The 14,437-nt window shown below is 38.0% G+C and overlaps 1 protein-coding gene across 5 annotated transcripts in view; it reads left to right on the forward strand.

Annotated features, from left to right (window-relative positions):
• Positions 1 to 1,119: 1,119 nt before the first annotated feature.
• dhx15 (DEAH (Asp-Glu-Ala-His) box helicase 15) overlaps positions 1,120 to 14,437 on the forward strand; it is a 31,161-nt gene continuing 17,843 nt past the window's right edge. The window contains exons 1-6 of one of the 5 annotated variants that reach the window (XM_055051084.1): positions 1,386 to 1,404; positions 1,809 to 1,863; positions 3,616 to 3,919; positions 4,890 to 5,083; positions 6,311 to 6,470; positions 7,625 to 7,843. In XM_055051084.1, coding sequence (XP_054907059.1) covers positions 1,401 to 1,404; positions 1,809 to 1,863; positions 3,616 to 3,919; positions 4,890 to 5,083; positions 6,311 to 6,470; positions 7,625 to 7,843 — 936 coding nt within the window. In that variant the 5' untranslated portion in view covers positions 1,386 to 1,400. The other 4 variants (XM_055051087.1, XM_055051088.1, XM_055051083.1 and 1 more) reach the window with 4 other exon arrangements.

Consider the following 14,437-nt stretch of genomic DNA (forward strand, 5'->3'; position numbering starts at 1 on the left):
CCAAATAATTTTTAAATACATATTTAGACAACTTGGTAAATGTGCTAGTTGTAAACACAAAGAAAAATGTTAATAGTTGGACAGTTTTTTGAAACGGTCAATAAAGTTTAATCACCCATGCTGATTTGGTCCCATTTTTACACACTGTAACTGTCTGTGAATCTCATCAAATGTATCGTGTTTGCTTTAAAGAATAATCCCTCACACTTGGTATATAGAGCAAAACTAAGGCAACCAGCTTCTTCTGGCATGTCTGAAATGCCTGCAGGACACCAAAAGACAAATAAGCATTTTTCAAAATGTATTTACAGCTGATCCAATCTAAAAGCTCTTATCCCTTGTTTCTGATTTATCAAATAATGGTCAGTGGCCTGTACTTGTGACATGCTTTATCAAGTCTGGAGGATTTAAAAGTGCTTCACACTACATTCTGGCATCCACCCATTCACATTGTTGCCAGGTCTGTCTGACAGAAGTGAGGTTGCCATGCACATCTGACCTCTGAAGTGACCCATTGGTTACAAGACAAATTCTTACCACTGTTGCCTCCTTCACTCTCTGGTCTCTTTCAGGCAGTGCTGACCAAAGCCGATCCTCGAGGGCCAGCATCCTGCATGTTTTAGTTCTCTCCCTGGTGGTAGTAACAACCTTTTCAGCATTTCAGTGTTCTTCTTAGGCTTTCTAATGAGCCATCATTTGATCCAGGTGCACTAAACCAGGGAGACAACTGAAACATGCAGATGCCGGCCCTCGAGGGCCAACTTTGGGCACCACTGCTTTAAGGTATTTGCAATTGCAGCATTAATTCAACTTAATCAGAAGTCACTGTATTTTGCAAAGGCTGTGGTCAGAAGATGTGAATGAAAAACCAAATTAAACTTTTATTCAATGGAAAAAAATAAACCAGCTCAGCAAATGTTAAGTTGGTCACTGCAGTATTTTTTGTGTGTTTCTGTTGAGATTGAAAAAAAAAATTATTTACTTGTACAATAAGAAAAAAACAACAATAAAAAAATGATTTATTTGCTTTGTTGCTTTATTGTAAAGAGCTTTCAGAGGGGCCTAATCCAGCCCAAGGCCTCGTTAAGCTTTGGGTCGCCTCTGCTGCCGCAGCCGCAGCCCTCCTGCATCATCTGCATCCTCCTCCGCATCCAGCTGCTCTGGAGCATCTGCTTTGACCTAGACTTTCAAAGCAGTCGTCCCTCATTGAATTTAAGACATTCTGGAATTTTTCTGCAGTGATTTTGAGACACAGTAGCAGCTTTGGAGTTTATTTTCTTGACCACCGGGAATAATTATGAGGTAAGTTTCCGGTTGCCGTGTTAGCCGGGGTTCAAGCGTTTGGTCAAACTCTACATGGATTGATTCGCTGTTATTTTTGGACAAAAGCATGTCTCAGCATGTGTATACCTATTTTTTTTTTTTTTTACTATTAGAGAACGATTATTCCTCAAGTTAAAACAGGCACATTCGTTATATGTTCCTTCAGCCTTTTAGCTTAAGCGTCAAACTGCTGGGATTGATTGCAGCTTGTTATTGTTGCAAGCTAACTCTGTCAGTGCTTCACAGATAAACATGAAGTTAGTGAGCTAGAAAAAAAAATTCTAGGCTTTAGTAATTCGGGTAAATGTCAGGAAGTCGCTCAATGTAACTTGCAGTGTTTAGAAAATAGAAAACAGAAAATAGAAACGCACCAGTGAAGTATTACTAGTGTTAGCATGCTATGGTAGCTAAAGCTAAAGTAGAAAGGTCATTCTGGTGCAGACTTCCCATGTTTTAATAAATGTTTGACACCTTTGTCCTCGCAGTGTACACAGACACCTTACAAGATGTCCATTTTTATTTAAGAAGTTCAGAACAAATGTAAGTGTTTAGCCTTTGTTAAAAGTATTTTCTAAACAGTGTTTGTAATGCCTCTAAATTGAGTTTTAAAGAAAAAATATTTGGGGAAACGCTGCTTTTAGACGGTATCCATAAGCAGAAATAGTTTTGGGTTGACTTGGGAGTGTAACTTTGTTCCAACAGTGTTTTATGGATACATTCTCATGTTTTAGAATGACCCTCAGTGACCAAACCTGATTGAAACCAGAGCAGATGTTCAAAGTGCAAACTGGGTACCGTTTGCTGACCTTGTGATGATTTTCTTTTTTTTTGTGGCACCTTGACTGTAGTTTACAGATAGTAGCAATTTGGCCCACCAACTCAGATTGACATTTTCAAAAGTTTATAGTTTGAGTCTTGGAGATGAATTATATTCTTTAAAGATTGAAGCTGTTTGGTGTAATTTGTCTTTTACTTACAACATGCTCAGAAAATGTTAAGTTGGTCACTGCAGTATTGTCAGTAATTGCCTTTAGTGGACCTTTTCTAGGGCCACTAAAGGCCCTACAAATGGCTAAACTTGGCCAAATACTACAAGTGCTTTTTAATATAAGAGTGACTCATTTCCCGTTCTTGTTGTGAAGGATAGAAGAAATAACCCAAACAGAATAGAAAAAAAAACATTCAAACCCACCAGTAATATAAAACTGTGTAATTAAAGGAGCATTTTATTGAAAAAGTAGTATTTTACCATTTTTTGTTTTAAATCTACAATGATTTACATATTCTTGAGGCTAATTTCTTCAAAAATAATGCATGCAAAGCTTGTCTTTGAACAGATAAAAATGAAAAATGCCCCAGTGTACTTTCTCCCACTGTCCATACAGGTAATATTCTCCTTGGTCTCACTAAACTGCTTATTGGTGTGTGTGCATGGTTGTGTATCACTGGGTTGCCATGTGATGTGTGGCAAAAAGTTTGGACACCATTATTTTCAATGTTTGCCTGGTTCACCACACCTGAATTAAGAAACGCCTCATTTGCAGGTTTCTGCAGAACTTGAAATGCTGAAGAAGTAATGCAATAATTTTTAAAAGTGTAGAGAATGATCTATAGCAAGGATTGTTTTACATAGAAGTTGCATGTTTTCCCTGTACATGGTTGGGTTCTCTCTGGGTTGGCAGAAACTGTTGGGTCACCTTGCAAGGATAAAGTGGTTAGATTTATCATGACATGATCATGTAAAATATTTTCCCATAAAAAGAAAAACTGTTACTTTTGTGGACAACAAAAATATAAATAGTGCGTCAATAACTGACTAATTTGAAGAAGTGAAGGATTTACATTTTAGTTAGTGGTGACCTTTTGCATGCATTGTTTGAACATTTCCAGTGAGTCTTATCAGCTCTCCTCGGAACAGTTGTGGGATTTTTTTTTTAGTGTTGTAATATAAAGGCGACACAAAGCACTTAATAGCTTTTTCGACAATGTAAAAGTTTCAAATTTGTGCGCTGAAGCTGATAAATAGGCCTTTTTGTAACGGGAGAAATGCTCCAAGCAATTAGTTTATTCATGACCTTTGCATGCTATACTTGATTAGACATCTATTTTCCAGTGTGAAAAAGAATGTGCAGTAACCTTTTCATAGTATTTTTACAAAAGAAGAGCTTGACATGGTTAACATTTGTCCACAACTTTTTATTTTTCTCACTGTTGGCCTAAATGGACGCTGAAGTGTTTCCTTTTGAGTGTGGCGTTTTATTAAATCCTAACTTCATTCTCTTCCTGTTCAAGGCGTGACAGAGACCGGGATCGTGACAGGAACCGGGATCGGAACTGTAACAGGGGCCGAGACGTGAAGTCAGGCGACGACCCCGTCGCCTCGGCTGCAGCCAGTTGGAGTTTTGTGAACCGACCTCCCGTTCAGCAGCAGATAAACCCCTTCACCAACCTGCCCCACACACCACGCTACCATGAGATCCTAAAGAAGCGGCAGCAGCTCCCAGTCTGGGAGTACAGAGACGTCTTTACAGAAATCTTGATGCGGAACCAGTCGTTCGTGCTGGTCGGAGAGACGGGCTCTGGAAAAACCACGCAGGTAGAGGCACGGGGCATGCTAAAATTTTGAAATGCAGCAGCTATCAGTTGCCCCCCTAAACCAGACTTTTAATGAACTGACCCAACTATGTCACAGTAAATTTAGAGGCTGGCTCTGGGTGGTTAAAATTGCTTTAATGTTATCATAAAAAGATATCGATACTATGAATGATTCATGTATTTTCATTGGGTTGTTTTAAGATTTGATTCCCAGTTAGCTAACCTTAAGTCTTAAGTGGTTTAAGCAAGCAGACAGGCAGTGTGTATGTGTTTTTTTTTTCTTTCTTTTTTTTTAAATTTGCAGGAGAAGATTAGAGTAAATCACAGAGTCTGTGCCTCATCCTGAGATGAATATAAACGATCCTGCAAAGTGGAGTGGTTTAAGTGTGTAGATGGGTTCTGCACTGATGATGCTTAAAAATCTGTGCTGTGAATATTTGGGTTCGTTTTATGCAGTTTACTGATGCATGAAAGTTGGGGAAATTAACTTTTTTTCTCCCCCCAAATACAAATACTTACTTAGATTGGGAAAAAAAGGCAAAAGTTTAAAGGAAATTAAATTTATTTATTTTACTTTTTAGTAACCTACATGCTAGTTAACTTTAAAATTTATTTATATCTAAAATCCCAATTGTAACCAAAGATGAACCAGAAAAGTAGCTGGAAGCGCGGTGCATTTTCTTGTTGAAAAAGATGAACTTTAATTTTTTGGGCAAAGAATAAAAACATTTTTTCATGTAATTTGCAGTTCTCAAAGCAAAATTAGAATGGAAAACTGAAACTCCCAGTAATAACATTAGAATCTTTCTTTTCAAAACAATATGTGCATTCAAACCATGGATATGTATATTGCAAATGCAAATGTATGTCAATGATTTAAACCCATTAACTAAACAAGTGTTCGGTGGTACTGTTTTTTTTTCTGCTCATGTGAAGCACGAACAAAATGTAACTTTTCTCCTGTCCTGCAGATCCCACAGTGGTGTGTAGACATGGTGCGTTCGCTGCAGGGACCGAGGAGAGCGGTAGCCTGCACCCAGCCCAGGCGGGTGGCGGCGATGAGCGTCGCCCAGAGGGTGTCAGATGAGATGGATGTCATGCTGGGTCAAGAGGTGGGCTACTCCATCAGGTTTGAGGACTGCAGCTCTGCCAAAACTGTATTAAAGTAAGTAGTTATTACATAAAATTTCACTAGGGCATTAAAATATGGCTGCTTTTGACGATGATGATGACGATTTTTATAGTGACTAACCTCCTAAGTAACTGATTATTCTAATCTTAAATTATTAGTTGGCTTTGTCTTCAAAATTGGATGCTTGTTTTGTACCACAAAATTGAAATAGAAGCAACAAAATATAAAAGTACAAAATATCAAATCTATACTATTGACAGATTTAAAGACAGCCTCAATGTTTGGATAAGTGCAAAATTAAAGGTAAATCTGGAGACTATGTCTCTAATCTATAATTAGAACCCATGTGTGAATTGTATTTTTTAACTGCAGCTATGCTTTATGAATTTGTGTGATCCAAATGTGATTCATTAACATTATTTACACGACTAAACATTAAGCCTGCACATTAACCCACGCAGTCATCTGTCAGAAGATGAGTTTTCATGCCAGTTTGAAAGTCTTCTCCAACATTTATTTGGAGAAAATATAAGAAAATGTTTCTAATCCTCTTCAGTGCATTCAGTTCTGTTTTTACTATTGGCTTACTGATAGCCAGCTGAGTGTCTCCTTCTCAAGTACTGAAGTATTCTCCAGCATTGAACCTTGAGACCTGTGGAAAAACTTTAAACTTTTAGAACTAAGCTCATTCAAAATTGAAGCAAGTGGATTTTCTGCCATATTATTATTTTTTTTTTAATTGTAACTTTAACAGAAAAAAAGTGTGGAGCCAAACTGATGTGGAACTCACAAATACATATAATCTGCACTGCTACCTTTTTATATTTTTGTTGAAAAGTTTAATAAATTAAAATACAATATTGAAAAGTTAACTTGGAGTATTAATGTTAAGATTATTTGCTGTGCAGCCCTATATTGAAATGTTCATTTTATAAGATATTGAAATATTTCAGTGTCAACTGACATCTTGAAATGTGGCCATCATTACCCAACCAACTGCTTTTTAAGTGTTTAGTAATATTAGAGTTGTTATAATTTTTTTTAGAAGTTTAGAAGTCTGTAGAGAAGTCGGTATATTACTTGTTCTATCTCTGTGTCTAAGGTAGGGACAACTATAAATAGGTCTGAAAAGGAAAATGCATCTCTCTTTTTTTTCCCTTTATTTTAAGCAGGTTTTATCAGATATTGTAGCTGTAGATAACGATAAAGAATCAGTGTACTGCTAAGTTAGTGTTGGCACCGTATCCTCTTTTTGCTCAGGTACATGACAGATGGAATGTTGCTGCGGGAGGCTATGAACGATCCCCTGCTGGAGCGCTATGGTGTCATCATTCTGGACGAGGCCCACGAACGCACATTAGCCACAGACATCCTCATGGGGGTTCTTAAGGAAGTAGTCCGCCAGAGGTCTGACCTCAAGGTAGAAACCAGCTCACAGAAATCTCCTGAGTTTTTCTTTACTCTCTGCTTTATTTCTAGGATGTAATTTCAGGGTCAGGTGCTGCAGTTGTTTGTTTTTTTTACTGCTTGCAGATTTATTTCACAGACATAACCTTTGGTTTCCCACAAATATTGAGTTTATCTCTTGTAAAGCTACATTTCAGCCCTAAATATTACTTCCTCCAAGAATGAATTCAGAGAAGAAGAGGATTTATTTCCCACCTCTCTCCCTTTTTCCTGTTGTTGTGGTTTTCTGACTAAGTCTCCATGTTGTGGAAAGAGAAATGCTGCTGTTAAACTCAGGAACACCCATTTTTGTGCACCGCAGTAGCAGCATAGATCGCTCCTAGAATCACCTACTGTTTTCAGCCGGTCAACCAGGAGGAAAACAGCAACTGTCGGCATCGATGTGATGATCGTAAAGGCAGGCAGAAGTTTTATGGTCTCGCGTGTGCCAGATATAATTTTCATAAAGCAGATGGATAATGACTAGTTGTTTGTCAGAGTGAAATCAAAGGTTAGATTGTTGTTCGCAGACTGTTAAATGAGCTCTAGGTTATTGGGAATGATCATCCACCCACTCCCCTTATCTCCTTCATCCCTATCGCTCACCAAATTTGAAAGTTTAATTTGCCTTGATTAAGAGCAATTAGGATCTCTTGCAGAGCGTAAAGCGAAATGCAGAGACGCTGGCCCCTGAAAATATTAGAGATTGAAAATGGGAGTCGTGTTTCCCATCAGAATCCTAATGCACACAGGCTAATGGCTCTGTTTAAGAACGCCGTGTACCTGGCAACAGGAACAGGGTCTGCCATAGATCTTTGTAGGTCAGTTACTTGGATTGCAATGCTCTAGTGTACATTATAGACTCTGTATTCGGTTTGTGCCAGAGTTCTCTTTCAAAATTAAAATTTGTTGCATCATTCATGCCATAGAAGGATGCAGACACATTAATCACAATTTTAATTCCATCCTTGTCTTCTTAGAACTTGTCCTACTGCATAATTGGCAAGACAACGAAACTATTTTCTCTTGTATGCTCAGACCTATTATTACACAAACTCATTACTTAAATTTTTCACATGAACACTGTGCGCCTCGCCGACAAGCTGCCACGTCCTGTTTTCTGCTCAGGTCATCGTCATGAGTGCGACGCTGGACGCCGGAAAGTTCCAAGTGTATTTTGACAACTGCCCGCTGCTAACCATCCCTGGACGCACGCACCCCGTGGAGATTTTTTACACACCGGAGCCCGAGCGAGACTACCTGGAGGCGGCCATCCGCACCGTGATCCAGATCCATATGTGTGAGGAAGAAAAGGGGGACATTCTGCTCTTCCTCACTGGACAGGAGGTACCTCCCCCAGACAAAATGAGAAAAAAAATCTTTTGTGATTTAGAGGGTTCCTGGAAAGTATCCAACATTTTTTTGGTAGTAGGTATTTTATTTTCCAAATCTGGATAAGTATAGAAAAATATGTCTTCCTTGTGGAAAAAAAGGTGCGTACCAGCTTTCCTGAGTAGCCAGAATAACAATGTATGTTATTTCTTATACATCATTTTAGTAAATAATTCAGTGGTATTATCGGTAACTATAATGACAATATCAAATTCAATACATGCACATTCTCCTCCCTTCTTTTTTTCTCTTTGTGATGATTAGCATCTTGCTCTTGTATTCTGTGAGCTTCTACAGCAGTAAGGCTCCAACCAACAGGCATAATATTAAATTTCCATTCAAGCTTGAATTCATGACTTTGGAAATACATTAGTTCAACAATTACTGCATTCCAGTCCTGAGCAGTGTTAATAATGCATGCGCTGATACTGTAATAACAATATAATGATATCTTGTGCATTCTCAACGTGCACTCTATTTTAGTTCTTAAAGTTTATGTATCATGACATTAAAGAAAGAATTTTGTTCCTAAATTTCACCTAAATTGAAGACTTAATGAGCTACTACAGTTTATGTACAAATAAGTATAGTACATGATGTATTTACCTTCTATATGACCTTATCAGCCTCTCACTTTGTTTGATGGGATATTGGCCGCCTCTTTACAAGTTGCTTCAGTTCATTGAGGTTTTATGGGGCATAGTTTATGCACGGCATTAACATTTGCTCTTACAGAGGAAATGGAAGGTTAAATGATCTTAACAAGTTGGATTTCCCCTCTGCAAAACTTTGAAGTTCTATGAATTTTTAAATGTGTGGAATTTTTTGAGCATGCTGTGTTTTGCAAAAGTATCTTTACTCCATAAAAAAGTTCAGTATACTTTTTTGGCATTTAATCTGATGAAGAACTATTCTAGCCCTCAATCCAGCTAAATAAAATTAGTTTAAATCCATAGACATTACATGACCTTTTGAAAAAAGATAACGTATAATATTTTGATAAATATCTGCCATAGGAATTTGTTGACATTCTTTTTAAAGAACCACCATTTCATTTCAATTTACAGGTGGAAAAAATAAAGCTTATGCTAAAAGTGAATACATACGTTTACTTTGAGGTAATGTTCATATTTATGGAAAAGTAAGTACAAACATATTTTCAAAACCAAGACGTGAAAAATTTATCTTAAATAATATTACTGGTATACTTAGTGTCATTCTGTTGTGGGAATTAAATGCAATTATTCCATAAAAAATGAAAAACTGCTAAAACAAGGATTTGTTATTATTTCTAAGTTGAAAAATACCAGTTGAAGTTTCTAGCTAACATTTAAAGAGCAATTGTGGAAAGCCCAGGGAGCTGCAGGTTGGTGAACATTGTTGGGGGCAATACTAAAAAGGCAACATAATGAAGCATAAGCAAAAAAGGATGGATGATATTTTAAGATATTTCACAAATAAAAATCTGCAGTTTGGTGCATTTGTATTCAGCCCCACATGTCCATACGTCATTGAACTATTTTCTGCAGTTAATTTCAAGTCCTATGCATTATTTCTCTACCAGCTTTGGAAACATTTTTGTCCATTCTTTGTGACAAATTGGTTACAATTCAGTCTTGTTGAACAGAAAGTGTCTTTGAATAGCAATAAGCAAATCTTTTTCCTCATATATTGTGTATTGTGACACATTAATATGGTTTGATCTTAGCCTTTATATTAAGCTCTGTCTGTCAAACGTTTTCCAGCCACTAACAGATTCTTTTTTCTCAAAAATTGCCCTGCGTTTAATTCCTGACCTTTCTCTCTGACTCAGCTGAGGTATAACATTCCCAGAGCATGGTGCTGCAACCACCAAGATTTAATGTGTTTAAGCTTGAAGCGGATTGCTAGTGTTCTGCCACACAGGGTGGTCAGGATTTGGACTATTTAGAAATGTTCAAATTGGCAATACCTTAGAATTAAACAGTGTACTTTTACCACTATGAATCCTAAATGTTAACATGGAAACTGAAAAAATAGGCACACTTGACAAAATATCTCTAATCCTTTGATGAATAAATGACTTGGCTGTCTGTGACTCTGGCTCGTTGGAAATCATCAGGATTTGTGCTGCAAATGTAAAAAAAGAAGACAAGTGACCCAGATTCCAACCTTCTCACAAATCTCTGAAATTAAGTCATTATTTTTCCCCCTCCTGCAAATGTCGTCCACTGATGTGTAATGGAGGGCAGGGTCCATGCCCAAAGTGATGAATTTGGTCACAGCTGGGTGGACACACACGCGCGCAGAAAAGCACCAACAAATGTCTCAATCTCCTGATCAGTGGAGAGGAGAAGCCTGTCGGATCCAGCAGCGCCTTTTGCTGCCATGATTAGTTTCTCAGCTCTTTGACGGAATACTGTTGGAGAACATTTAATCAAAAGTGGTTGTATTGGCAAGCATCACTGGTGGAGACAGATACACACATTGGACTCAATTTTGGTGCTTAGGTTAGACAAGTTTATTTCATTAAAGCGCACTTTAAATCCGAGGGCTTTACGGAAAAACAAAACGACAAAGTTACAACAAATAAATAAATATACAACATTTAAGCGTCACATGAAACTTATGCACCACATAAACAGTTAAAATCAAAAACACTAAGAGACAAAGCAAACCGATAGAGATTTTTGATTTCTACAGGCGTCATGATTCCTCCAAACATCTCAAGTGTTATAGAGGCCAATATCTTCCCTACACCGAAGCATGGTGGTGGCAGCATTATGGTATGGGGTTGCTGTGATGTAGCAGAAACTGGCAGACTCCACATCGCTCTTGACCTCAGAGTGGGGTGACTGTTCATATTGTTTGTTTTTTATCTTGTGGGTGTATTGTTTATAATTCTCTAAAGCACGTTGAGGTGCTTTTAGCATGAATGGTGACAACTAGAATTTTAGGGAAATAGATGAATCTACTACAATCTAGAATAAGGCTGTGATGCAAAGAAATATGGAAAAAGTGTAGCGCTGCGGAAACTTTCCAGATTCAGTGGATGTCCTCCAGAATCTTAAACCTGTTGCAGCATAACTAAAGAGATAGTTTAGGATAATCTGAGCCTGTAAACTGTAAGCTTTATCAAAAAGGAAAGTGAAAGTGGACAGGGTGTCTGCCACCTGGACAAAAACTGGGAGCTATTTCCACTGGAGAGCAGCTTGTTCCTCCCAGTCTATTTTTAGAAACTTGAGGAACCACCAGTGAACCTGCAGTCCGAGAAGCAAGTGCCGTGTTGGCCACTCAAATGATGTCATGTCGTTCTGACTTCCCCAGTCACATTTTCTCGCTGGTTGTTTATTACCAGTAATTATCTGGCATTTGACACCAGCTTGGCTGTTGTAGAACACCTACGTCAGTATTAATTTGTCAAACCAAGATCGATATGCAGCTTGTTACAAACAAGATCAAGTCATTGGGCGGCGTAGTGCTTGAAGTGGTCTCCTTTGAGGATTGGTAATTGATTTTAGAATAAGTGGTATCCCAGCTGAAACATTGATCGTCCCTCCCGTGACTGACTTGGAAAAAGTCTAAGATATTTTCAGCCAAAGTGTTAAAGATTTTCTCTTTTTTTGTGGTTAGATGTAATTTGTTGATTTATATTCCACAACCCCATGCTGTGTAAAGCTCAGGCATAACAGAGAGCGCTCCCATGGTGAGTTCATTATCACCCTCTCCTAATTGGGTTAAAGAAGTTAATGTGTTGTAGGTCTGGCAGAGATGGCTGTTCAAAGGGTGCAGCAGTGTGCCCCTCAAGCGCTTCTTAACCTCTTCAGTCTCCCAGCAACTTTGATGTAGACTAATGATTTGGAGGCAGATCCATGGCAAAGCCATAGATTCTTTTTATCTGACTGTTTAATTTATATCAGAGGGGAAGCAAGCGCAAACGACCACGTAGCTCTCTCCTCCTCGGCTTTTCTGAGAGATATTTGGCTTCCACAAACAAACAGAACTGAAGCGCCAGCTACAAATGAGAAAGTTGAAACTTATCACAGCTGTCGAGAGTAGATAAGTCCTAATATTTAAGCTTCCCCCTCAGCAGCTAACATCAAAAAAACTGGAGGATTTGTGGGGGTTGAGGCGGGGGTGTTGTTTGCTTGTCAAGGAGGGTGCCCAAATGTGTTGGTACTTTAGCTTGGCTAGTTAGATTCTTGCTTCTGGGGTCACAGGCAGAGCTGGTGGACGGGTTCCCAATGCTGGACAAATGTTTATGCACGTGCACACACACGCGTACACGCACACTTTGTCTTCAAATCCCTACAGGACAGACAGCCAGCTTGCTTCCAGCGCTTTGGCAAAGAGGTTATTTATTTATTTTTTTTCGTGGCAGCTGCTGCATCCAGAAGCTTGATAGGCTATTAATACTGAGGCTAATTTTACCGATCCATTCAGATTTAGCGTTTTCCACGTGTCAGCGTGTTGATTAAGAGGCACATGGCCATCGGAGAGCCCCGACTTGATTTGATGAACAAGAGGACAAACCGGGCTAATAACCTATTTACAGTCCTGATGGGAAGAAAAGGAAATCCAGGCTTCTGCAGGGTATTAAAAAGTCTAAAATTTAATCTTCTCAATATTGGGCTCTAAAAAGTCTTAGATATATACAGATTTTTCATACGATGTTTTAAATTATATGTTAAATTAGTTCCATCATAGATCCATCGTCTTTTTAAAAAAAAATCTTTTAGCATCACTCATTGTAGTTCTGACTGTTATGTCAATGTCAAATTAGTGTTATTATACTGTGACAAAACTACATAACCCATAATGTAAACATAATTCAAACAGCCCTACTGGAATAATAAACATACAGTTTTCCTCACAAACATGGTTAACTGGGTTAAATTTGTAGTAAATTTTTGTAAATTTCAGACAAAATTTTTTTAAAAATATGTTATTTGTTGTAATAGGAGATCAACTACAAGGTTTGTCATGGAAAAAAATGATTTCAATAAATGACTAAAACTTGTTGTTAATGACCAGTATACTGCACATCACTGTATAAGAAGTCACTGAAGATACATAAAGCTTTTAATGCATAAAGCTTTTAAATGTGACTTCTTCACATTTTGTCAAACGTAAATATTTGTTGTTGGGTTCTTACTTTATTTTTACAATTAGAACTCTGTAGTTCCTTTTGTATTTAGCTCACCAACATTTTTGACCATTCTTCTTTAAGATGGTGATTGTCTGATCAATTTAAAATGATGACCCTAGATTCTCAATTGGGATCTGGGCAGAATTTGGACTAGAATATTCTTTCATTTGAATATTCCAAAACATTGCATTGGAGCTCTGGCTGTCCTTAGGCTCTTTGTCCTGCAGGATGGTGAATCTATGTCCCCGTTTTCAGTCTTCTGCAGCCTCTCAACAGGATCAACTCTGACCGACTTTGCTTTTCCTGCTGATGAAAAGCATTCCCACACCATGATAGTGCCACCATCATGTCTCAGTGTGGGCATAGTGATATGCAGTACTGGTTTTGAGGACATTTCACGCTTCCAGATGTTTTGCTGTGTACTCCACGTAAAACTGTAGTAAACTGCAAGTGGGATTTCTTACAGCTTGTTGCCAACAATGGCTTTTCTCTGAATAGCCTTTCACAACGGGCTTGCCTCGCCTGTCATTTTAAATGGATGCTCACGTCTTTGTAGGTTTGCAGTTATGGAACAACTTCCATTTCTTTTGGACAAAGTTTAAACTATATAAATGACTTTTCTAATTATGAAAACAGTTGGCTGCCCCGTGGACTGGATAAAAATTCATCACATAGATTGTATCTTGTAACAAATCATCCCAAAGTGATTTTAAAAAATTCTTCAAGTGAACTTGTCAAACTTGAAAAAGTTTGAGAGGTACTTTATCATAGCATTATCAGTTTTCTTTAAAGAAGTTTAGGAACAGGATGTTCATGAACATTTTGTAAGTCATAAATGTCACTTTTTTTGGCTGGATCTTTGGTACACTGTTAAACCATTGTTGCTTCTAGTACTTGTTCTGAGGCATAAATTTTAGGCTTGTTACTCTGAGTGCCTTCATTGCAACTCTTTGAAAAGTTGCTGCAGTGCTCCCGTGGGCCTGTAGGTGGTGCAACAGCATAAGCAGCAAGGTGTCACGCGGAGGAGCTGCAGCACGTTGAAGATGAAATGATTGTTGCTTGGAACATAATGAAATGGTTCCTAACTGGGACTAGCTTAAAAAAAAAAAAAAAAAAAAAAACTAAATGTGTTGACAGCTTTGTTTTATGCTGCAAACTGTTCAGAACTTTGAACAGTTGTTAAAAGATGGAATTGTCTGTGTTACAATAGAATGAAAGAAAAATGAATCAATCTTTATGTTGTTAGGCAAAAGGCTTTGTGGAATATTTATAATGTATTTTTCCTATTACTTTTAATATGCTGTTAGAGAATAGGCTCCAAATTTGTATTTCCTATCCTCATTCCTGGCGCTACTCACGGCTTCTGTCTGCCAACCCACCGGCTCTTGAACGTTCAGCTCCACTAAACTGATCTGCCATGA

Source organism: Poeciliopsis prolifica, unplaced genomic scaffold (assembly GCF_027474105.1).
Source record: "Poeciliopsis prolifica strain line A6 unplaced genomic scaffold, Auburn_PproV2 SCAFFOLD032, whole genome shotgun sequence".
Taxonomy (NCBI): Eukaryota; Metazoa; Chordata; class Actinopteri; order Cyprinodontiformes; family Poeciliidae; genus Poeciliopsis; species Poeciliopsis prolifica.